Source organism: Tigriopus californicus, chromosome 2 (assembly GCF_007210705.1).
Source record: "Tigriopus californicus strain San Diego chromosome 2, Tcal_SD_v2.1, whole genome shotgun sequence".
Classification (NCBI taxonomy): Eukaryota; Metazoa; Arthropoda; class Copepoda; order Harpacticoida; family Harpacticidae; genus Tigriopus; species Tigriopus californicus.
In genome coordinates, this window is record NC_081441.1 from 5864877 (window position 1) to 5890723 (window position 25847).

A 25847-nucleotide genomic window follows, 5' to 3' on the forward strand; every position below is an offset into this window, starting at 1 on the left:
ATGTAAATATACTTAAAATGACTTCAATCATGTCTTAAAGTACAACAACTGAAAACTGCTAATTATGTTTTCTTGATAAAGCAAGAATTTGCTCTCAATACACTCTGTCAATATTTTTTTCATATTATTTGAAGAAAATTGTTTCAGGAACATCTTGACCAAATTTCAAGCAATTTGGTGAACTTGTTATGAAACTATGGTTCTTACTCTAGAAATAGCCCTCAATCCAAAAGTAGACACATTGTAGCTCTGAGTCGCATATCATGCTTTAAACTCATTTGGACGTTTTATAATCATGGAATAATATATCTTGAGAGATATGACACCTGTTTCATTGACCTTTTTTTTTGGATGTTTTTGCACATTAAGAAAGTTATTGAAGTCCAAAGTGCAAATTGAAATCTAGTGTACTGTGCTTTGGTATTACTCTGTGCCCCTTAAATAATACCTGCCTTTCATGCAAACTTCCTAAAAAGTAGAAATCTGAACTCTACTAAAATATAGCTCATTCATTTTCCACCAATGCCTGATGCTTTTGTCAAATGTGTGAATTAAGACAAAATTATCAATTGCCCATCCCAAATATTCTAGCTTGTTAACATTTATGTACATGTTCCTTTACTGGTTATTCCTTACATTTCTTTTATATTTTGTCAGTGTAAGTTCCCCATAAATCAACAAAATAATTCTTGTTTATTTTATATCTATGCATTTTTTTGTATCGGTTTTGCGCAATATTTCACCGATTTGAAAGAAAATTTGATTGTTTTTGAGAAATTCGAGTTCATGGGTATTTCGTTTATCCTTTTGAGTTTCACAATTAATTCAGAAATGTTTACTATATGAAGGGAGTTGTACATCAAAGAGATCATTATTTGATTAAAAACACTTAAATGTACTATGTAGTGTAGATAATCTTGTTATATTGATACTAGAGTTACTGTCTTAATTCAACACAATGGCCTAACTTGGCGGGCGAAGGAAAGCCGTGTCGTTTCCTCTCTTTAGAGTCCCTTCTATACCAAATGTTATTTGCACACTTAAGTCTTGAATTGGCCAAGAGCGAAAATAGTTGTTTTGGAACACTATTCGTTTGCTTTTACCTACTTCACGATTTTAAAGAGCCTTTAAATATGAACCTGACCTTTGTTGTGCTACATTTGTGTTTGCATTGATATTTTCTAACTCAAACCTCAAAGCAACTAATAAAAGGCATGTTTCATAATAAAATCAACGATGAGTCACTGAAGCACCAATATTCAATCACATTGGGCCACTAAAACCATCAAAGTACTTGAATTAACCAACAAATTGCAACTCTTTGTTATGTATTTAAGTAAATTGCAACTCTATTTGTTCTATTTCAACATTTTGTAGCTCTTTTGCTACTCCAATTTGATCGACATAAAGATGATTGAAGATCACCAATCAGTCATTTTGAACCATGTGGATTGCATTCACACTACCTTTAGTTAAGTCCACGAAAAAAAACAATCTTACCTTTTGAAACATTTTGAGAGCATGTTCAAAATGACGACATTCAAAGAGGCTCAAGATCAGTTTCAAATATGATTGAAGTTTTCAAAACGAACCGACAATTTTTAGAGTCTTGATACAAGGGGGAGTGAACAGATATGTCCGGTTCGACTTTAACGAAATTCGGATCAACACAATTGTTTAACTAGTTTGATAATTAAAAAGTGAAAAAAATAGTTTCTTCAATATACTAATTTGGTCAATATTATTCACGGTGTCCATCACTGGACGTAATGATGACCTGAATACGGGGCCGAAATCTGGAAAAAGCCTTCATGATGAAATCCTCTGGGTTTTCATCCTAGGCTTCAATGATTGTAGCCTTATGGAAGTGCATATCTGGATAAGGAGTGGCATTCACCTCAGTGTCAATTGCGCCGCCCCATCAGAAATAGTTAAGAGGTGATGGGGGGAGGGGGCAGATGTTCTTTGCCCAGAATGCCGCCATGTCCATTGATGTTGATGGTGGAGTCCTTGCTGATATGGTCTTCAAAGGTCTTGAGGAAGCTTTCGTTCCTCTTCTTGAAGAGTCCACCACTTCCTATAGCTCTTTCTGTGGATTTCCCACCATTTTTGGCATGTTGAAAACGTCTGGCGGTTCTGACATCAACTCCAACAGTTTTAGCAATGTCTTTTTTGGGAACTTGGGCATGTAGTAATTCAGGGACTCGCTGCCTTTTCAATGGCTGTTCAGACATAAAAACAAAAGCAAAAATGATCACCTTTCCTCACCCAATCAGATGACACTAGATCCGTGATTCTTCTCTGGTTGGTTTTACTGGGCGATTCAACTCAAAGGACCGGACATTTATGCTTGCCTACCTTGTAGAGTGGACAGAAACTAGAGAATCTTTGAACAAAAGTAGTATAAAAATCTCGGTAAACGTAATATATATCAATTGTTTTCTTACAGACATGTTACCGTTTTCTTTATTCTTTGTTATGTTCAGACTTGGATACAACTTTTGAAATCATTTCAAAAATGAAATGCAGCCCAATATGCGACATTGAATATTAAAAATACAATGGGAAATGCTATCAGCACTGCCATGTCTAATTTACAAGTTTCGTCCTTCTGAAGTGGAATGACGAGTTTTCGAAATGTCTTCACCTTCATTTGAAGGAGGATAATGGCATACTCGAATAATGCTCCAAAGACAAAAAAAATGCAACATATCACCCACGATTGCATTGCATTGAGGCCATCGGCTTTAGGAGAATTGGTTGTGGTGGTGTTGAAAATGTTGACCTGAAAATAATTGATGTATTTAATCGATTAACCCAATATTTGAAAACTCAGAAATTGCTTTTTCTTAAATTCTATTTTCGTCACCTCTCAATCCCTTTCATATGGCTTTGGTAAATATTTCACATAAGGACTTTACGAGTTCAGCCATGAAACGTACTGAATTTTGGCACAAAGCTTATGGAGTTGGTGAAATTACTACATATTAGGATTCAGCGCTGTTACGTCACAAAATGTAAGTAAAATGTAAACAAGGTCTGTCATTGGTTGAAAGTGCGTAATCAAAGCCAAAGGAGTAAGCAATACCTGTCAAATTGAAAAGGCAATAGAGGCGGGAAATTCAAACTGAACGGAAATCGTCATTTTCAAGGTCAAAGTTTCAGATGTTCAAGTCAATAATTTTGTCCAAAAATGTTAATACAATGCGACATGTTTTCACAATGAATCACAAGTAGAATCCTTTTTGCATCATACTCTGAGATAGAAGGAAAAAAACGTTCAGACCAGTACATAATTTTTCAACTAATGTCGGCAAATCCCCTATGTACTGTAAACTTGATGATTGCCCGAACGCGAAAAACATCAAATTGCCCCCATGCTAGATTTCAAAAGATTATCGCTTCTTTCATTTAATGATAATTTATCAAACAAAATTGAGTGGCTAAGATTAATACAAAAAGAATGTTTCACCTAACATGACTTCGCTAAAGAAATGGCCTAAAGCAAAATTAAAAATGAATTAATTGAAAATGATGAATTTTCGAAGCTGACGAGCCCCTATTGACTTTCGAAATCGCCATCTAGCGGGTCAAGAGCGCAAAACAGCAGATAGGGCTCAGCACATAAACTCCGTACTTTAGTACGACTCTCAATGATTTTCTTCGACTTTTCCGCCCCTTTGGCTAGCCACCCCTCCTTGATGGACTCATTTGGGGGCAGCTCATTAGATAACCATTAATTCAATCTTCAATTCTTTTGTTCTTTTGGTTTGCAAATGTGGCTTGAAAAAGCCATAAAAAGCCAAAAAGTCCATTGTACTTGAGCCTTCATCCATGCCGTTTTGTACTTGTCTTAATTGGTCACTCAGCACCAAAGCTCTGGATCTAGCAAGGGGATCTAGCCACAATACCTAGCACAATCAGGCTGCTTGATGGATCGGTCAGGCTGAGACAGAGAGGCAGCACGGGCACCACGTTGTCTCCCGCGATCTGAGTCAGTTTAGTCTTGGGAAGGCAGTCGGAAGTGGTTTTTTCAGCTGCCTTCAACATCCTTAACGTGACTTGACTGAAATGCTCGTAAATAACCATTAAAACTCTAATAAAGTCATAGTTGCGCTCGAGCTTGGAATCCCTTGGTATCAAATATGAGTTAAAGCTGAACGGTCACTTCAGTTTTGATCAAATAAGTCGAACTAGTAATGTGGTGATCAATCTCCCTATCTCTCTACTCTGCAAACCTTCATGCCAGTACTGCCAACATTGATCTCAGATTGGTTTTTGGGGTCAGAAAATGCGACTTCCCTCAACCAACCTGAAAAATCGAACTGGGATGAAACTTGGCAGTACTGGTTTGAAAACTGGCGTCACGGGCAGATTGATCACACCAGTACAGTGTTTCTAAAGGACAGTGCCACCCACCCCCGCAAACATTCTTCTTGCCATGTTGAAGAGATTTCACCTGTCTGGCTAGATGGGCCCAAAGCAAGTTCTGCCTCGCTGGCTGGCTGGCTGTCGCAATTGACCGGGTGCAAGTAGATCGCAGACCCACATTCTCTTTTCCATTAATTACAGGCCAGGGTGTCAAATCTTAAATCATAAAGTCTGCATTTTAATTTCGTCCAAACTTCCATATGAGAACTCTTTGTGAAGTGGCTTCAAGTTGAAATTTGATGTACGGATCGTACGGATAGACATCTGCAAAGTGTAACTATTTCCAAACCATTTTGAAGCTCAAGTAAAGTATGATAGCCAGTCAAATGCAGTACTAGAGCTGGCCTTTTACTATAAAGCATAATCTGTTATTTTGAACATATTTCCCACGAGGTGGCAGGCTCGTATATAATTCGAAGCTTGATAGAAAACAACACTTGACGCTTTATCATTAAACCGATTTGCTTTTCTGCACTTGTAAACCCTGCATCAGTCTAAAATACCTCAATTCTACCTCAAACGAGTCTCGAGTTGATGAATTAAACCTATTTTGGCATATTCATTAAAAATACCAGTATCCAATCTACTTTCACATATTTCAAAGTAAAAACGGCGCCTTGATCATCTATCTTAATGAAGATGTTGCGCTACACAGTTTCTCCTAATTGGGCTTGGGAGGCTTTTTATTTTGAGGTGGAGCAGATCTTCATAACAACAACATTATCGGCAGGCAAGTTAGCCTTGGTTGGCACTTGGAAGTAACGGAGACACCAAGGAAGAGGAGGGGGACTCCCAAAAGCGTAAGTTTGACAGGAGAAATAGAGCGCAAATCAAGGCCAAGAAAGGCCGGTGAAACCCGAGGAGGCGCCTGTACCCTTAAAACCGACGACCTTTATGTGCTTGAGGTCGGAAGCCAAATACGAACTGAGAGGATGTCGAAACGCGTCACCTCTGATCCAGAACCATGATCTTAGCCAAATACTATTAAAATAAAGGACATCCCAGCCAATGTGACAGTCTAATTGGTATTGGCAAAATTTTCTGCATCATCAATATTTTTGGGTAAATGACTGATGAGTAATTTTGATTGAATGCTAGAAGCCTTCATCAACCAAAGAACTATTTTATGCATCGGAAGAAAAGGTCCAAGTTGAAGTCAAAATCAATTAAAAAACAACTTTGTGCAATATTGAGAAAGGCAGGAATTTTCGAGACTTTTCCACTATTTGATTGAATTGCTCGGTCAATTTCAAATGCATTTGTCTGAGACTTCGGAACAAGGAATGACGTCTCAGAAACAGCTACTATTTTGATTTTATATCTTCAACGGTTACTGACAACCTATTGGTCTTTTCAAGCACATCTCTGGAGTGAAACACCTACCAATGTCATGTGTTAATTTGCTTACTTTAGATCCATGCATAATCTAATTGACCACTTGAACGTGTTATTGAGCATTTGCGATTAGGAAAGTATAGGCAAGGAGTGAAGTGGAAGAACTACAACTACGGGAGAGACATTGACAGAGCAAACACAACACAAGAAATGTATATTCCAAGAGCCTTTTTCATGCTTGGTGGCTTCCGATTTCGATGGCATTTCCAATATCGAAGCTTCGATTGTCAGTTTGGCCGAATGAGCATTCGTTACCTCACTTGCTGATTTATTCAAGGATACTTTCAGGTTCAGTCAGAGATTATTCTTTTCAATAAGTACAAATTGACTGACTTTTAGTTACCGCCAGAGCCGACGGCAAATTTACCCACTACAGAAAATAACTTTCGAAAATACTGTTAGGTCAGGTTGTGTAAGCTTGAAATTTCTGATTACACTTGACTTCGAGCAAAACTTCTTGCAATGATGCTGAAAGTTGAACTTTGTCTAGTATGTGCAGGTGTCGTTTAGCTTCTACGTCTAAATTCATTAAGGCGTGGCCTCTTAGGCATGGCCAATGTCCCGCGCGTACTCTACTGTAGTTCTTACTCTGTGATTCTTACCATGTTCGCAACTGTCGAGCAATTTCTTCGAAACAATGGCTGTTCAATTTCCAATTACATCAAAGGCCAAATCTCCTTAACCTAATAGCAATTCCCTTTTCTCTTTGTGAAAATGTCCGCAGTGTAATCACGCAAGCAAATAAGGTGCCTACAAGGATATAAAGGCAATAGAAAAGCAAATCAGTACCGTCCAATTTAGGAACAAAACCGGCAAGAATGGCGAAGAAAAGCTATTCAAGATCAAGAAGCCCCCATGGAAAATCAAAAGCCCTCTTTCTTACAATCTAATAATCTACCCGATGGAATTTGAGAGCGGGCAACCGGTCCACTGCTCAAACATCTATGCGTATTCATCAAGAACTTGAATCCTAACATTGGAATCCTACCTCCTACCTCTTCCACCTCCTCCTTCTCTTTCTCTTTCTCCTTCTACTCCGCCTGCCATCACGTTTAGTTCCCATTTTCAATCTCAATTTTCCAACGCTTTCTTATCTCTCCAGGGAGACCATTCAACGACGAGAGCCGGTGACCCTGTTCAAGTCGTTCCAAATAAATCAGTTCCAATGGAATTGTTCCATCCTCCATCTTCCAGGCGAGCTTGGTCTGACGACATATTGCCCTCTCGGCCCTCCTTCCATTTCTCTGACTCTCTCCCTTTCGTCGGCGAGGATCATCAGATGCAAAGGTATAATAATGACCATGTCCATTACTATCGTCGGTTCCAGGAAACTTACCAGGACGAGGAATAATGTAACGAGTAAAGCCATGCGACCCTGGATGTCTTCACTGGGAATCAGGAACGATGTCCAACTAACCACCACGAAGAGAGAACTGGGCAGATAGTAAGTGATCATGTAGTGAGACATGCGGCGGGTTAAAGTCATCTCGAAGCCGGTCACACTGTAGTTACCTGTAAGATATCACATAATTGGTGAGTTTGTGGTAGATCAGTTCATGAATCACTGAAATTTGAATGGGGACGCCTCTAAGGTTGAGTTTTAACTTTTCAAATTTGAGAGAACGTATTGCACAGGTTTGGAAGGGAAATTTGTCCCACATTGTTTTGGATACATGCTATAAATGTTAGTTTAATCAAACGACTTGCTTAAAAGTTGTCACGAAATCCTTCTACAAAAAATGAATGAGTAAGCCCTCTTCTAGGGAACAACGATCACGAAAAAGGCCAGCTCATTCATTTGTACCCAGCCCTTCTCTTCCTTCTCCCCTTCCCCTCCCCCCACCTCCTTTATGTATTAAGCTTTGAAAAGGCATCACCTTTGAGACAGCACTTTCATTGAGGTGAAGTCTGAAATACGTCTTGGGAACGCACGGGTTTGCTCACGAATAGGAAAAAAAAACGTTGCCTGATAGTATAAGAAAATAACAATTCTCGTCCTTAGCTGGAGGTTTTTTGATCCATATTTCTGAGGTCTTTGAACACTTACATACCCAACATGATCTTGAAAAAGCAGGACGGCTTGTCTGCCGATCTTTGTTAAGTAGATAAGACACCCAGATAACGTTCTAGAGAAAAAAATACAGAACAATTCTCAAGGGCTCTGGTTTTCACAAGGCAAGCTCCAATTTCTTTTGAAACTCCTGAAATTTATTCAACTATTGGAAAAACTGCACTTTGAATAATGCTCCATGCCAATGGTAACTGTTTTGAGTACGCTTTTAACCATGATTGAATTAGATTAAGAGCTGCCGGTAAATAATCGGGGAAATTATTCAAAAGGAAAGTTCTTTGAAAAATAATGTCCTTTCTTAAAGATATATCTAGTTGCATTGGTGGTTTTTATAGTGGTAATGGTTGTGTGCGAGGCTGTATGCGCCTCTACATACCTAAAGTGACTTCAAGGAACCCTGCTTTACACTTAACACTAGTATAAAAGTCACAGACCAAATCCCTGTGGCATGTTCCCAGTGCAGAACATAAACTGTTGAGAGTGTTTTCAAAAATCATATCCCAAATCAATTTTGACAATTTTGTTTCAATCCATCCATTTGAAGAGCAACTATCACCCATTCATGGAAAAATGGAAGTCTTAAGCGTGGAGACTCATCCTTTTGGGTCATCATTACATTGTTTATATATTATGCATGTGAAGAAGGTCTGTTTCATTGCTAACTTGACATGTTTTCTTAGTCATCATATTGCGTTATTCTGATGAAGCAATGTCATACAGTAGTCTTACACATTTAGTCATGGTTAAGCTGGCTAGAGTAGAACTGAGTAGTAGTCCCGACACTTAAATTTCAGTCATAATAGTTCCTTTAATGTTGGGAGTCATTTCAACTGGCAAACAAGCAACATCAATGGTTACAAAAATGAATGTCATGAGGCTATGTCGAATAGCTGTGCTTAAAACTATCAGCATCAAAAGTTTAAGAATAACTCGGTGGGAAAGGTTTGGCGATCACAAAACAGTGACGCGTTCTTGCTTAAGCACATCACCAAGGGCAAGATAGCACGAAATCCTGTCAAGCTTGCAACTGAAAAGTCTAGCCTTAATATGGTCTGCTGGAGTTGGCCTTTTTTGGTCCTCTGCAATTTTCAATCCACACACTCCATGCCTTACTTTTCTATTTTGCTTCATTGTTGACTTTTCACATTCTCCATCGCATTCTGAGATAAACTACTGGAGTTGTTTTGATTGATTCTTATCAATTTCTATCCTAGGCTTGTTTCAAGGAACGGCTAGTATTGTTTGGAAGGATTTTAACCCCAATGTTGATTTTTTTTATATTCAGTTATATATTGCAAGCGTATTCAGCAATATCACTAAACTAGCAGGCAAAACCATTGACTCAAGTGAGTCGCTACGGATTCACTTACCAGTCTCCGCAGGTACAAAGAAAGTGGCCTCAGATCGCAATTCGGAAATCTCGACATCGTAATCTAAGATGGACTTGGTGTGGTTTTGCATGACTGGCAGCAAATAGCTGTCAAAAACCATTTTTCTGTTATCAAAGTTGAAGCTACCCACCTGAAATTGAAATGCTTGGAATGAATTTGGATCGACTTTGGTCTTAGTTTTCCAACTAAAAAGTAAGCCAATAATGTTCTCTTGTTTTTGCTCAATCTTGACCTGACGTTTTCTTCTCTTTTCAAAGATAAACAAACAGCTATTGATTGATTGGTCATGGAATGTGTTAGTGTCACACTTTCTTTGTTTGATATAAGTTGATATCGGAAATAGATCTTTCAGATTGAAGGAGATGTTTTTTGACGCATCTGGTATGTTTCTGATTTGTGAGTATGACATGCAATTAACCTCTTGTCTGTATGTACGCCAACACGATCAAGCAACGAGGATAGGGAAACCCTTGAGACTCACTTGTAAGAGGCAGGTCTGCGTGTCCAAAGGGAAGGCATCAAAACTCATGGCGCAGATGAAAGTAATTCGTGTGGCCAGGACGTAGAGGATATTGGAGTGTTGGCTTACCCACAAACCTTGAAGCTTCGAGAGTACGTCCAGGGACTGGAACTTTTTCAAATTCAGAACTTCCACATCAGGAAGCCAAATCTAAGAGCAAAGACGAGTTTAAGTATGGACTTGATAACACAATCGATTTGACAACTACCAAGATATCCATCCATTTATTGCAACCAACCTCCACTACTGATAACCATTTGTATTCGCGAATAATGATCGGAAAGTCAATACATATACAATTATATATGGGACACAGTCCAGAGTGGAGAGACAACTGACATCTTTAGATGTTCTTTTAGCTTACTTTTTAGGACACCCACTAAGCAATGCAATTCCCAGCAACAGTACAAGATGTAAGACTTGATATTTTATTCAAATAACAACCAAAGTCTCCCCAAGGGCGGAGACATTACAAAATAGCCAGTGTTGTGTCTCAGTATGCAAGAAGTGACCAGTTCGATTTTCCTCTCCGACCTTCCTTAAGGAAACTGTCGGACCCGAACCGCGCTCACAGAGGGCGGAGAAGCAAACTGATACTGGTACGTTCATGACACTCACTGCTCATCAGGGTGGGAAATTTTGAGAATCATCTTGACTTTTGGACACCAAGTGGACAAGAGTGTCCAAAAGTGGACAAAAGTGAACACAAGTAAGTACAATTGTCCAAAAGGGGGTTGACAAGCACAAAATTTTAAACCCTAAATCATGTTATTTCAAAATAACATGACCTAATCTAGATGTTAACCAGCAAATTGAATCAGTAATTGATAAAACTAAACTTTCTCTAAATACATAAATATGAAGTAGCAACTTTTTTCCAAGATATAAATTAAAATGTGTTTTTGAGATCTCAATTAATTATCTTGAAGCAGAACCATTTTGTAAAGTCAAAACAAATATCATTGATATATTTTGAATGTTAAAAAGTCAAAGCCACACTACAATCAGGGCATTTAGTGGCTGGGTAATTTTAACAAAAATTAAGTCCTGAATTTAAAAAAAAAAGAGCAGCTGTATGTCAAATATCCAATTTATTAAGTTTATTATATTTGTAAGGAGTGTTTAGATTACACTTTAATCATGCATCTAAAAATTAATATATATGTTTCGTTTAAAAAACAAAATGATTCTTCTCATTTTCTGATATCAAACGCATCTTTAAAAGTTAAAAAATATGCCGTAGATGGAAGAATAACCATAAGTATAAAAAATATATGTCATTATTAAAATTTAGTAATTGGGTAAAATGTTCAATTTTTTTATTAGCTCTTTTTACGAGGAACCTCAAAGTGACTGATGATTTGAAGCAAAAATATTGTTGCCAAAAGGTTTATAATGTTGAATATGTGAAGCTATATAACCAAAATATATGATATTTAGCTATTCCAGTTTTTGAATGCTTTGCACCAGCTGTATTCTGCTAGAGGGAGACTTTGCTCCTTGTTTGCTGTCTAAGGTAAGATCAAAAGAGTTAAGAACCTGTCTTTCAAATATCTTTTTTGTGTATGTTAGAGGTATATGGCAAATGTTTTAAAGACTTGTTTTGCTTTTGAAATCATCAATGATTAATTTTTGAAGTAAAAGATAGGTTTCAAGTAGAATTTCCTTCAGATTTGTAGTTTTAAAGTTTCGTGTTTTTGAGCATTTTTGTCCACTTTCGTCCACTTTTATCCACCCTTAGTTTTGGACGCTTTTGGACAGGGGTGGACAAAAGTGTCCAAAATGAAATGCCCACCCTACTGCCCATTGAGCTTTGCAGTGCCTTGAAAAGCGCCATCTACCTCGAATAGATGCAGACCAATAATCGTGGATAGTTCAAAGTACAAAGCAAGTAGATAATTTGGGCACTTAAACATTTGTTTTGATCGTGAAAAGACAAACACCGTGCCTTTGAAACGTAAAAGGTTGTCTGGAAATTTTCCAAGATTAACGTGAATTGATACAAGTACGGAAAAATGTTAACTTAAGGTCTTGAAGTTTTGATTGCACCAGGTATGTACGTACAATAGGTACAAATGTAAAAAGATTTCTAGAACAAATATATTTTGTTCATTAGGGCTATGATGAACCTTATTATGGCGCTTGAGGCCGATTCAGTATGTCAATTCAGATCATAAGTTTACTGTTATCAAATGCAATTTTTTTTTGTTTGCAAATGAAGCAGTATGTCATTCTGAATCATGCTGTGGTGCCTTTTTCGGTCGAAATTTTGACTTTCCGTTGAGCTGCTCACAAATACACAAATGTTTTGTACTTTTCCAGCCCTTTTGGGAATTTCGAGCCGTTTCTCCATCCATGATCTTCTTCAACAAACTGTTGAAGTGATGGTAAAATATTTTTGTGCATGCTGTAGGTATATCGACTCAAGAATCAACTTTAATGCAACGGACTCCGAATGAAGCCGAGTATTTGGAAATTCCTAAGATTGTTCTCGGTAAATGGTTGTAGCCTGTTGTACCCTTTTTCACGAAGTGTCTTCTCGTGAAAATGAATATCCAAGTTCCAGAATGCTTACCTTGGAAACGAATTCAAGATCAATGGGAAACCATTGTTCTTCGACTTCCTCGTTTGGATTTGCGGCATACTTGGTTCGCAAAATATCCGAGTGCAGGATGAGACGGTCATCCCGCCACTTGGTAAGAAAATAGCATGATATCTCCACTGTGTATTCAATATCATCAATCTTGCGAACATCAAATCCATCAAAACCTGAAAGAGCACGTGGGATGTGGAAATCACACCTTGGGGTATAATTCGTGTAAGACCAAAAAGCTAATGCGAAAATATCTGATTTTGTCGGTCCTAATTCTTGGGAGCTTCTCCCACCATTTCTTTCTCGCCACTATCATCTTCTGACGTGTTCCCAAACCAAAAGGCTACAATGGAAACGGATCTGGGTATCCATTTGTTCAATTGACGTTTCTTTCAAGGGCGTTTTTACGACGGTTGTTTCAATGTGTGCCGGGCTAATCCAAAATCTTTTTTTAGTATCAGTTGTTCAAGGGTGACTGGTTTTGTCAGATGTAATCAAACCGGTGGTTCCAATTTCGTTTTGACTACGAAAAGTAACTTTTCTCGGCCCTAATGCTACATCACTCAATGTTATGCGACCCCTGTTGGGATTATGCTTGAAGCCTACACATAGTTTTGCTTTGAACTTGCCGCGGGGTTCCTCGTTTTTCGTATTAGTAAGAACACAATCGACTGCACTACATACTTGGTTAACTGAAATTTTGAGCCGGTCCGGTTCCACTTGACACACTCCCCGTACCTTAGATCAATTTGACGAAACAAGGCGAAATCTAGGGAAGAGGGTATTTCTCTTTGATGGAATGAAACTCGGGGAAATGTTGTTGATTGATTCAATTTGGAGGGGCTTTCAATGGGAAACGGTGATCAGAATGAGAAGTTTCTACATGCTGGAATGATGGCAAAAAACTCGACAAAACTTTTTATTTCGCCAAGATTCTCGCTGCTTTCTTCTTTGTCTCTTTTTCTCCCTTGTTTAGACGGTGTGAATGGTGATAGATGGCCTGGCCATTCATTGAGCCAAGATTCTTTGTGTTGTGGGTTTTCATGAGACTCTCATTAACAAGTTCAAGCCGAGCGTTGCGGTGCACTCAATGATCTATTAGCCCGTCAGTTGACTGCTTGCCCCGAGCTATGTGGAAAAGCTATAAATAACCAATTTCTAAAATTGATTTCCGAACAGTACATCATAACATTCATAGTACAGTCTGATGATTATCAAGAGACAGTTGTCGGTCCCTTGGGAGGCGGCAGGTAATTCATGTCCCTGGTGTAGTGAGACGAATCATTGGATCATTAGGATAACGAATACAAGCACGCATCATGCCTGATTACCTCCTTTACAAACTGGTAAACCTTGGTCCAGTCAAGTCGTGATAGAGATTAGTTTTCGGGTCAATTGCATACTACATCATGTTTCACATCTCCTGGGTCTCATTGAAAATGGAAATGGTGCGGAGTTATCCCTCACACATCCATGAGAAGGTTGTTTATACGATTTGGGTGGACCAAGACATGAGGTACATATTTTTGGTCTGGCATTTTTGGGATGAAATGGCCTATGAAAGCTGCCAGAGAGAACGTTCGACTCCTCTACTTAGCATAAGGCTCAGTAAAGCGGCCATTAGGATTTGCTGCCCGATTATGTAATTGATGCTAATCTGAGCCCAAGCCTTAGTCCAATAGAAAAAAACACGGTTGGGAATGAATATAGGTATATACACGGCCAAGGATTGGTCTTTGTAACATGTATGCAGCCACTTGCCAATTTACGAGTAATCACTACTTGGTGAATCAACCGTAAGGAACTAAACGTTGTCGTATCAATAAAAAAGTGATCGCAATAATTTCCTTGGAAAAACCAGCAGCGGGTCGGCGAATATGATGAGTTGTTCATGGTAAAGAAGTTCGCTTGTACATACAAGCAAACCTTTTCCTTGGTTGGCATGGCATTTGATCAGGTGACTGACTGTCTACTGCCTGGAGCTTATTCATGGTGAAGCACACCAAGTGTACTCTTTGTACTGTTCATGAAATTTTCGTGTTTTGGAGGTTTCCTTGGTTTCCGGTCCGTTGAATTCCGAGAGTGCCAACCTCAATCCAACACTGCAAAAAAATGCCTCATGTTCTTATCGACAGAACCACCTACCTATTGACACCGTGGTCTGCTTTCCTTTGTTGGGAAGTTGGAAGCGGCTGTAATTCCCTCGAAGACACACCTCTTTTTCGGACGTGCACGTCATTGGATTGCCGGATTGAGCCGTGGCGTGAGTGAACCAATCGGGGGGCTGGGAAAACCACAAAGGCACGGTGTCCGTGGGCAGGATGCTTTCTTGATTGTCCAACGAAGGGCGCGAGGTGGTGAAGCTGGACTTCTTTAAATGCCGAAAACTTGTGGTTTTCTTGGGACTTGGCTCATTCGCCACGATGGCTTGCGTGTGGCCGGGAGAGAATTGCGACTCAAGGATGTTTTCACTTATTGGAAATGCCGAATTGGAGGTGTGGAAGTATTCGTTTTCGGATTGACTTAGTCCATGGGGATGGTCGGAAATGTCGGGATTGGGGATCAGATTGGGGGACCTGCCAGGGGGAACGTTCGATGATCCGGTCCCAAACACGGAAGAGACCAACAAAATCGCCCACAAGTCTCTCATCATTTACTGAAAAAGGACAAGACTCGTCAGGAATATGGCGTGACCTGGGTGGTGGGGGGGGGGAGGGAGGGCTTATTTCCATTGTTTAGCCGAGTTGTCATGACAGTCTGATGTACAGTAGCTCACCACTTGTCGATTTACGTATGTTTTAGAGGGTAGGAAAGTACCCCTTAAGCATTTGGGTTACTCTCGCTTTTGATGGTCTTGTCAACTTAAATGAATCAAACCTATGGCCTGGCCTCAAGGTCAAAACTACTTTCCCAGAGAGCATAAACCTCTAATTTGTCATTGCCAAATGGTGTAATCCATTATCCAGTTGCAACTGGAAGGAAATCCAGCCATCGGTTTTTTCCCTTTGCTCAGAATGAAAAAACTCAACGAATTTTGGACTAAATTTTGAAAAGAAAAGTAGTGACACTCTGACATTGTATCTCGTCATCATCTTGTGGTATTTATCCACTTACAAGCATTGATCGATCACTCATGTTGACCACATACAAAGGGCGGGTTTTGGTAGAAGGCATCATTCATTGCACAGGAAATCAGGGCACACAGTTGAGCTCATCTTTTTCTAAAAACAATGTTGCACTTTATGCTTAACCCTATCGAATGTGTTATAGTATATATGATGAATTAAACAGCATTTGATTGATATGTGTAATCACTCTGTAATGCACATATATTTTTCGAGGGAACGTCAACTTCAAGGCTTTTTCTCTCTCGTCAAGTAAATAGTTTCACAACTTTGTTATCCTGGTTAATGCCGTGCTTTCTGAGTCTGGCTGGAATGCCACAAATTCTTGAATGTAAAGGTCGAAGCGGTTCCAGGAACCCCAACACATTTCAAATGGATGGAAGGTCAAAAGAACCTTCGTAATTCCTTTTCAGTCTGACATACAAAGTGCACAGAAGATCGCATCACTTTGGATTGAAGATCAGTCAAAGAAAGCATGTCTTATTAAAGGACTGACTGTCTTATGTCCTGCCCGTTGTTGGTTCTTTTGTATTTTTCCTTGTGGAGCCATACAAGACAAGAGCTTTATCCAATACTAGTCTTAATTCAATTACCCATGTGTCAGTGATGAGGTTTCCTAGAAACATCCGATTTATTAGAAGTAAAGGAAAAAAACAGAGAGAGAGAGGGGGACCCATCTCCAAAGAAAGAAGTTATTCATAGTCCCAATGCCTGCTGGTTGGTACAGCTTACTTATGAGGGCAGGAACTTGCCGACAAGAATCAGAAGAAAGAAGCCAAATAAATTATTGAGTTAGTTCAAAAATATGACACATGGTTTACTAGTCTTATGAGTTTGGAATGTACTCTGAACGGTAAAAAAATATTTCACCGGTCTCTAGTTATGACCAACATAGTATTGTTAAACGAACAAAGAATGATAAACCTACAGGAAGTTTTAAAGAAACGGGACACCTACTTGAATCTACTTTTCGCAAGAAATATTCATCTCTCTTGCACCTTTTTGACCTATGCCCTTTCCGTGTTACACTTCGAGAGCAACAATCAACTGAAATTTAGAATCGTTTTTGTACGAGGACAAGTAATCCGGAAGAAAAACAAAACTGGTTATGAGGGTTTGTACACCGTAGCAATGATTGTTAAAGGTCGGAAAAATAACTTTCTTTTAACGTCGAGCAACAAATCTAATGATTTAAATGTAAGTAGTTGTCCGAACACAAGTTAAGACGATGAGTCGTTATTGAAATGAAAACCGGTTTTGACAACCATCTGGAATTTATCCTAAACGACAAAACAAGTTATTTTTCCGACCTTTAATGATTGTGCTAAGATTGTGCATTATTTTCTGTGGTTCGAAAATCATTTTATCGTTTTGTACATCTACGTAAGTTCCAAACCCTTGGACATAAAGTTTAAAAGTAAGCTATTAAGTAAGTAGGCTTGGCTGGTATTGGAGTCAATGCCTCCATGAATTCCGACATCCTTGGCCTATATTTAGAATGGTATTCGAATTAAGTGCATAACTGGCTGTTCCATGTCTTTTGTCGCGTCCTGTTTGCTGTACGCCAAAAGCTAAGCAAGTTTAATTTCGTCTCCACTTCTGGTCTCGTAGTCATGTCAGCTGTGGGTTTTGGCGGAAGTTTTAAATTACTTCCCATCCTCCATATTTACGTCATGAATCAGTTGTGTGATTGTTTAAGAATGCTATCCACACATGGCCTTCACTCTTATGGCGTCAGATGTTTTCCAGGCACTAGCTATCGCTATTGGAGGTTGGGCCTTAAGGCACCATCATAATGGTGGAATCTGGCAGAAAATCGGAAAATTCCAGTGTGAGAAGGTCTAGCAAACAATCATACAAAATAGATATCTTTGGTGCTCGATGATCTGTTTTTGATAGTTCGTCAATGTTTATGACATGACCAAATGCTAATGTGAAAGCGAAACTTTCACTTGGAAGCAAGTTCACTCTCCAACAAGATCAAGTTTGGGGACGAAAGTCACGCGTTATGATTATTGTAACAAAAGTTCGATCACTTTGATCTTGAAAACGTTTTTTTTTAATTTAGACATTTTTTATGGACATTAGTAGGGAGCAGAATGATATGTCATAAAAGAGAGCTAGATATATTATAAATGTATTTTCTACATAAGGGCATGATGTTTTTTCAAAAAGAAAAAAATGTTGTCAAAACTAGTATTAGTGATACCATAAATAATGAAAATACTTTTTGGATACTATTTTTCCCCTTAACAGTTATGCACTAATAACACTAATCAAAAGTGAACTTTAAGATAAAAGATACCGTTAAAACATTATACAAAAAATGTGCAATTTCTTTTTTCTTGAATACTTTTTGTTTAGGTAATTGTCAATTGTCTTCATTGGGATATTTGTGTTCAAATTGTAAAAACGGAAGGGTAGAGTGTAATGTTTACAGATGTGACACAAAGTGCACAAATACTTCTAACTTTGACAAGTATAGTATTCGTACAATGCCAATTATAACATTTTGCTTGATCTATACCTTGTGATATAACTTTTTTATTCCACTATTAATTTTCCAAGTATTTTGATGAATGACGGTTGTAACAAAGAAATGTCGAGTATAGCAATGATACTGTCTAAAAGTGCCACCATATGCCTCACTATAAGGTTCTTGGCCCATTCAAACAACTAAATTTTAATTGCAATTGTAACTTCTTATTTTCAAACATATTTCTTGCGCCCAAATGAAGCAGGCTGTCTTTCTTGAGCCTCTTTTGTCGAAATTTGGGGTCTGCTTTGAGTAATTCACATCTCTGGACATTTTATGTATTAGTTTCCGTCCTTTTGGAACCTTTGAGCATTTTCTCCACTAATGAGTTACATGGCTCTTCTAATGAAAATGGTTTCGTTGAGAACCTTTCAAGAATGAACGTATCCCTGAAAGTGCTTTATTTTGGTCTTCATAACTACACTTTTCGCATCCGAGGATTCCCCAAGCTTCAAACAGACATTAGAAGAGCAATACAAACAAATAAAATGGTCTTTTAGTTTAAGAAGTCCAAGTATAAATAGAAACTTACTTTGATTAACTTCGAGAAATTCAGTATATTTCGGCATTTCTCGTTGTCCCTTTCATGAGCACAAAACTTTACTTATAGCATGTGAGCATCTAGTGAATGCTCAACTTCAGAACCACGACGGCAATATACTCGTAAAACAATTGAAAATTATCCGTGCGATCGGCCCACCATTGCTGATTGGCAAGCGGACAATGAAGAAAAGCCCTCTTTTGCAAATATATTGTGCCCAAGCATTAACAGATCTCAAGAAATAAAGTAAAGGTCACAGAGTTGTTTATCTAAGCAAGTTTTTCGGTTGAGCTCTTTGAAGGCTAAAGGGACGTGAAGGGAGGGGAGGCAGTTTGGTTGGTTGGTGGGCGGTTTAGTGGCTGGTCAGCTGATTAAGCGACTCTTCATCTGGCTTGGTATTGTTCTTAAGATTGAGATGAGCTTGCAATTCCAAACATCATCAATGAACTTTTGGGCTGAACAGTCATCCACACTCAAGGTTCATGACAAACTAGCATCGTTAAACGATAATCATTTCCATATTTCCCAGTAGCTTTTAAGACCAAGTATGCGTCTTTCTCGGTTACCTTTTGGCAGGGCGTTATACCACGCCAGTTTTTGCACTTTGAACCGGGTTTTTGCAAATGCCATAAAATGATTTTACGTGTTCCATGTGGCTCAAGTATTGAGCCATTGATTAGATATGTGATAAGCGTTGTACATGTGTTTCATATTTAACTCCAATTCTTTCTCCAATTAACACGAAACTCGCAATCCTGCCCCATACCAAAAGTAGTAACAATAGAAATAAATCGTATTGATAATGACCACAAAGCCATGAGCTTACACTACCAACATTTAATGATGGCAATGTTAACATTGTCTTCGAAGGCAATCTTGCATTCACGCTCCTTTGATCTCCCCATTTTCTTGCACCGGCAGTGATCGGAGGCAGAGCTGATAGGGTTTCAAAGGCCGCTTTTAGTCATATGGGAAAAAATGTGGCTTAGAAGGTAAAGAGCATCAGAAAATAGGTTCTTATGAAAAGGCCGCTGTTGTTGGGATGACAAAGTACGGTTTGAACTTTTCTGAACACAATAATGGAATGAATTATTCTTATAATACCATTAAGAGAGTTCTAGAAAATTCATTTATTGGAGGCAATGTTTTTGTTCTTGTATATGATCATTGATGTGAATCAATACTAAACATTTCAAGAAATTACGATTTTCTCCCAATTCTTTAAACCAACAGCCTTAAAATTGTTGATCAAACCCTGAATTTATACTGTAGATTAGGCAAAAAAGAATCAATTAGGTCAAGTAGGACAAGAAGATGACGTCATCATCAGATTTTGAGAGGTCATTTATACTTTTAAGGCTTCATAGTTCTTTGTCAAGGGATTAGATCAGAGTTCCGACTTATTCATTCATGAAAGGAATGGTTGATGTAGCATAGCAATTTACTGTTTTACAGTGAACTTAATTTTCCTACTTCAGAATTTTCCATTTTATACAAAAAACTTTTTGAAATCTTGGGAAAACAACTGTCTAATATTGCGTGTTGTATCTTGGTTTTTAGTACTTCTACTGTCCTGAAAAGTACACCACTGACTTCCCAAAGTTTATGCTGACATCAAGAGGCAAATGCTAGTTGAAGGAGTCGATTTCTAGATTTTTGCAAACATTCTTGATCTGGAGATTCTACCCTAAATTTGATCACCCTGAGTAAACTTTCTCCAATTATCTTCAGGGTGGCCAGACGCTCCTCTTGATATCAAAAAAGGAGCTGGTGTAGCCAAGCGACCCAAGAGGAAGCGCCAACAAGCCAACGTCCTTGTTCCCTTGTGCCGCGGGTTTGAATGCCTATCGACTCTCGAGATTTAATCCCAGCAAAAACAAGGATGCCCCTAGAAGGGGTTGCGAGCATAAAGGGCGTCTTGTAGAACCTGGTCCTTGAAAATCATTGAAATGAAGCCTTCTGTTGAAAAGTTAGAAGGAACCAATATCTTCCAATTGGAATTATGGATGAGTTTATCATATAACAAGTACGCATTTATTGGTTGTTCTTTGCGTTGAAATCAAAACTTCCTTGGAATTAGAATTGGTTTAAAAGTTTGAAATCAAAGGCTGCCCACACAATGAAGATATGAAAAGCCCAATTTTGAATAATAGACGTCAATTATGAAGTTCTGAGGGCCAAAAGTACACTTCTTGTGGTTGAGAAACAAGTGAAAACAAAAATGATCAGATCCAATTTCAAGTCCAAAGAGGCAAGCTATGTAGGGTACTAAGATAATTAAGCAGCCCTATAACCGCACCATAAGTGTTTTCCTTACCTCCCCCAGGCTAACTAACTAACCAGATAAATGTAGAGACTAATAACGGTGCAGATCTACTGCTTGGAAAAGAGGAAAAGTAATCTTTTTGTGTCTGAAAGGCTTTGCTATTTTGCACATTTTGCCCCGGCCATAGTGATGGCCAGCTTGGCTGGCCGGGTGAGGTTCAGCCCTCTGGCCCCACCATTCCCCAATAAGAAAGGATTTTTTAGGATTTTACACACAATTAGGTAAGCACTGAGCACTCTTACGATTGTTCCAAGATTTCACAGCACGAAAAACATATAAAAAAGTTTGGGGCAAATATTGTTCTTTTACTCTTTTATTGCCTTTTTTGTGCCAAAAGATTTGTGGTTTGCTCTTGTGACATACCAACATTTTTTGTCTACGTCTACTCATTTGTCATGAAAGTGCAGATTATAATATAACTTACAAACAATTGCAGCTTGTAGAATCTCAAGGAATTACTCTTGGGATGTTTCTTGGCACTGCTGCTCTTTCTAGGACCAAAAGGATCCCATTCTAGGGTTTTCCCGAATTAGCCATATGGTCTTCATTGTTTTCTTCTTTAAAGGCTACACGCAAACAATTCCGAATATACGTACAGGAAAGATGTAAAGAAGTTGCTTAGTATTGCAAAATATATGGCTTGGAATATATTTTTGTTTGACGTTTAGGCGCCTTCTTCTCATCATTGATAGATTTATGGTTTTAACTTAAATAAAATCCAAACGTTTCCAAATTCCAACCCTGATCAGCATTAGCCCTTTGCCATTTGCCAAAACGTCAAAGCGATGGAACATAATTTTTGATATCAAAACATTAGACATGATAAACCAAAAAAAAAGTCTATGATTGGAAGCAAGGAAGAGTTATAGAGTTTTGTGGAACAACTCTGTGTTTCCCAAATGATCTCCTCATCTGGGCCTTTTCTTGTCGCACCTCAAGATCTTGCCTATTTTCGAGCATGTTGGCGTGTCTCGCTGAGGAATTCGCCCACTGATTGATGATCGTTCCACTCAGATGGTTATGGTCCAATTCATGAATGGGGTAATTGTATGTACTGAAGGCTGTTCTCTTGGTCTGCATCTTATCCTAGCCGCCAAAAGAAATCATATTAAATGGAGTGCCACGATTATTATCCCGTCACAACTAGTACTGAGGAGTAATTTCATCTACTACAGTAAATCAGATCACCTTCAGTTTCGTATAAAACAAAACAACAAACATTTTTTTGTCAAGAGATTACACTTTGGCCTTTTAAAAGGGGCCAATCTCATTTAGTTGGTTCTTTTTATGCAGAGAAAGAGGATCGAATCAATTTTGTCGCCCACAGCTTGGTTGTAATTGGGAAAGCGTAAACAAAAAAAAACAGAGGTTATATTCATATTCCTTGCCTGGCTTAATTTCAACACAAAACAGCACAACTTCAAGACAATGAATTTAATGCCTGCACGATTGCACCCTGACTATAGTTTTGCTCCGTTGATTGGCTTCTGAGGTTAACGTTGTGTCTAAGTATCTTTTTGTCCTAAGTTTGGGCGGAAAAAATGTGACTGGCGCTTGCTTTATGATCTTAATGACAATGAACCTCCAAGAATACAGCTGCCGAACAAAGTAATAGAAATGACCACCAGAGGTGCAAGGCCTAGAAGGTCGGAAACCAAATCTAGACAGTCATTATGAAGAAATTTGGGAAGCCACAGAAGCTTTCCGATTGCTTATAAGGTTGAGGGATGCGAAAATCTTTGACGAATAACCAATCGCGGAAATTCGAGGTCAAAAAACTAAAATACAAGTCGTAATATAACACCAATAACCCTTTCTAATATTTCCAAAAATCAATTGTACCAATAGAAAACTTAAAAGCAACAAGAATAAGTTCACAAACAAACAACTTTGAAAAGGTTTCCTAAACGTCCGTACACTTGCAGTAAAAAAACCAGTTAAGACATCAACAAGATCCGAACATGTCCATTAGAAATTAGACTTCACTTGCCATGACGAATGGGGGGATTTAGATTTATGTCATGATATCTGTCCTTTGAGACTCGTTCTTGGCCTCATTTTAGGCCTTGGATACTTTCTCGTTGTACTCGTTGTGGTGGGAACATCGTCAAATAAAAGTCAGATCAATCCAACACATTTCGCTCTCAAAGAATTATTTAGAATCGATCCTCTCACTTGCTTAGTTCTAGATCTTAGAGTAAGGGTTTCGGAAACACTTCGTATGTATGCAAATTCTTAACAATCAAAGTTCCACTTAAGCGCTTAAAGTTAGTAATGTTTGCGTCCAATCTCTAACTGATTGTATAAGACAAACAGATAGAAAGCAAACACCACATATTGAAAAGGCTCCTCGATTTGGTGGTAGAGCTGAGAGCTTGGTGGAAGTTAACAAGCAGGTGAACTTTCTGACGAGGTATCTCTTTCCTCTGCGTCCTCCCTATGTTCTGAATGATACATCTTCAAAGACAATTGTGTATCATCAGAGTCCTGAAATTATCCAGAGCAGCTTCAAGCTTAGTGGATCCCACCCTAAGCAACATATACGGATATCCCTTCATACGATCGGAGCTCTCATCGACAACAACCAAGTTAGGCCAAAGCATTGACTTTGACGGTTGCTATGGTTTGGGGTTAGATGGGTACATGGAGGGATGGGATTTGCCTGCTGCTGATGCTGATGGGGCAGTAGTGACTGGGATGGCATTCTCAATGCAATCTTTCAACCCATTAACAACCACCTTTCTCATTAGTACATGGATCGGATATTTTTTCTCTTCACACCGAAACGCCTTCCTACCAGACACGCAGGCTGTCTTCTTGATTCCATCATCATTTTGGCGTCAATCAAGTCGAGATCCAGAGAATCTATGGTGAAATTTGATTGACACGTGAGAGGTTCATCTCATTCGTGGGGTCAAACTGAACTCCATCAACCAGGACAGTGAGGGACAAAGACAAATTCATCCCAAGGCGTTCCAAGGTCCAAAGCATGCGTCTATACATCAATACTCAATTCATGAATAATTTATAGTTTCATCTCAGGCTCAATCAGGTTCAATGGCGCGAAGTACTTGCGAAAGTCCCTCATTACACATGAATACGAGTGCATGAATAAATAATTCCTCCCCCAAAAAATGCCTTCCCAGTTTCTAAGTATCCATAACGATGAATTCATAGAAGACTCGTGTGGACCGTTAGTACGGTATATGGCTTTGGTTTATTTGGGACTGCTCGCTCCCCCAACAGCCCCATTCAAGGCTTCATTGGTAACCTCACGAATGAACTTTCTTGGGCATTCTTTGGCATGTGATCATCCGCATTCAAGGAATTGGGACAGAGGTACATTGTCCATAAAAGCCACGGATCGCAGGCTTTCTGTTGCTTGACATCGAATAGAGCAAGGCCCATTAAATGCATGCAGGTGATGGTTAAAGCTTTCTTCACACCCTCTACTGGCTTCAGTAAGTAGGTAGTGCTTGATCGAGAAACACAACCAAGGCACCATGGACCTCAGGACCAGATTTTCTGTCACTTGCCCATTAAATCGAACACATTTTAGGCCCCCNCGTAAATGATTGGCCCAGACAATAAGATTATGAAAAATCGGAGATGTTATAGTCGCTGTAGTCATTATTCAGCAGAATTGTCCCAATACTAAACAAAATTTTGATCTAAACTCACTGTGCAAAAACGTTTTTAACGAATGTAAAATGAAGTAAAGTGGTTTGTGAGCATCCTGACAAACTTCTATGTAAATATGTGTATTTATTCAGCAACTACAGTGAAATTTTCATTAGAGGAATGCCTCTTTCCCCTAAATCAGTATTCTTCACTTTGAAAGAAATCCCTTTTTTTGAGGACTATTGAGGTTTTGCTGACAATTAAAGAACACTGCTGATTGAAAAATTAAGCATTTTGACCAAAGCCTAAACCATTTTGCTCATTCCAAAATCAGCCTTTTGCTGCGTTTGTAGTAAGAAAATAAGGTTAGAAATTTGGATCGCTAATTCAGAACTGTCCTGGTGATTTGCTAAAAAATCATTCACTCCTCGGTCATCCTTTTTGTGATAAATGTACTCAAAGATTGTTGATTATTATAAGTTTTCTTTGTGTAGTTTAAGACAATATACAACCTCTAAGCAGCAAATGAATGAATGAAAAGTGAAGTTCCACTCGAGGAGCTTTTTCACGCGACAACCAATTTAAATCAAAAGTTCTAAAAGGTGAGAGTGCACAAGAATTGGCACTAATTTTAAACCAAGGAAGGAAAATTCTTACCGCTCTACTTTCACACTGATCAGTCTGTGTTCATCGCTTGAAGATCCAGAAACTGTCCTTCCTTTGAATTTTTCCCGTAGGCTGGTTTTCGAGGTGCACGATTTCATTCGGTTACCAAAACTGGCACTGATCAGAGGTGAGCGTCTTTCGATATGCCATGAGTTGACCTGACAAGGCCATGGCTTTCATTGTGAGTGAACTTCTTCTATAACAACAAGGTGTGTACTCATCAATGGCCCCCAAACCCATGGGCGACTATCCCTCGACCTTCAGAGCACCGACGGTGTCTTTGATTTGCGCTTCCCGGTTTGATTGGCTTTTCGCTTGTCCACTTGCAGTTTGTTCGGTTTCCGTCTTCCTCGCGGGGCCTCGGTCTCACGTTCTTTCTTACCCAAACCTGAGGGCCCTTCGGACGTGTAGAACCAAAGCTCAGCCAGCGCCCAACCAATCTATCAACCGACCGACGGACAATCGTTAGTCGATACACACTACGTACATCAGAATGAGAAGAGGCCTCTTGGCGTCTTCGGAGACTTCAGCAATCCTGACGAATGGGGACGTGGCCTCATATCCGATGAAAGGTTGAAGAGCGCTGACTGAAACTTACGAACGAGATACTGCATACAATGGGAACGAGACA

General features: G+C 39.0%; 1 protein-coding gene across 1 annotated transcript; it reads right to left on the reverse strand.

Annotated features, from left to right (window-relative positions):
• Window positions 1-2450: 2450 nt before the first annotated feature.
• On the reverse strand, window positions 2451-25847 carry LOC131890465 (glycine receptor subunit alpha-2-like). Its single transcript, XM_059239814.1, has 7 exons — window positions 25208-25847; window positions 14547-15057; window positions 12384-12577; window positions 9770-9958; window positions 9268-9418; window positions 7163-7338; window positions 2451-2785 (listed from the first exon to the last, which is right to left on the reverse strand). Exons 2-7 carry the CDS (start codon window positions 15052-15054, stop codon window positions 2513-2515), a joined length of 1491 nt encoding a protein of 496 aa, XP_059095797.1. The 5' UTR covers window positions 15055-15057; window positions 25208-25847; the 3' UTR covers window positions 2451-2512.

Bases quoted from the DNA above. Each gene is read 5' to 3' on its own strand.
- LOC131890465 (XM_059239814.1), bottom strand. From the start codon at position 15,054: ATGATGAGAGACTTGTGGGCGATTTTGTTGGTCTCTTCCGTGTTTGGG. The intron at 12,578-14,546 runs GTAGGTGGTTCT...GTGCTCTTTCAG, and splicing joins GCAGACCACGGTGTCAATAG to GTTTTGATGGATTTGATGTT. The intron at 9,419-9,769 runs GTGAGTCTCAAG...TTTCAATTTCAG, and splicing joins CGCAGACCTGCCTCTTACAA to GTGGGTAGCTTCAACTTTGA.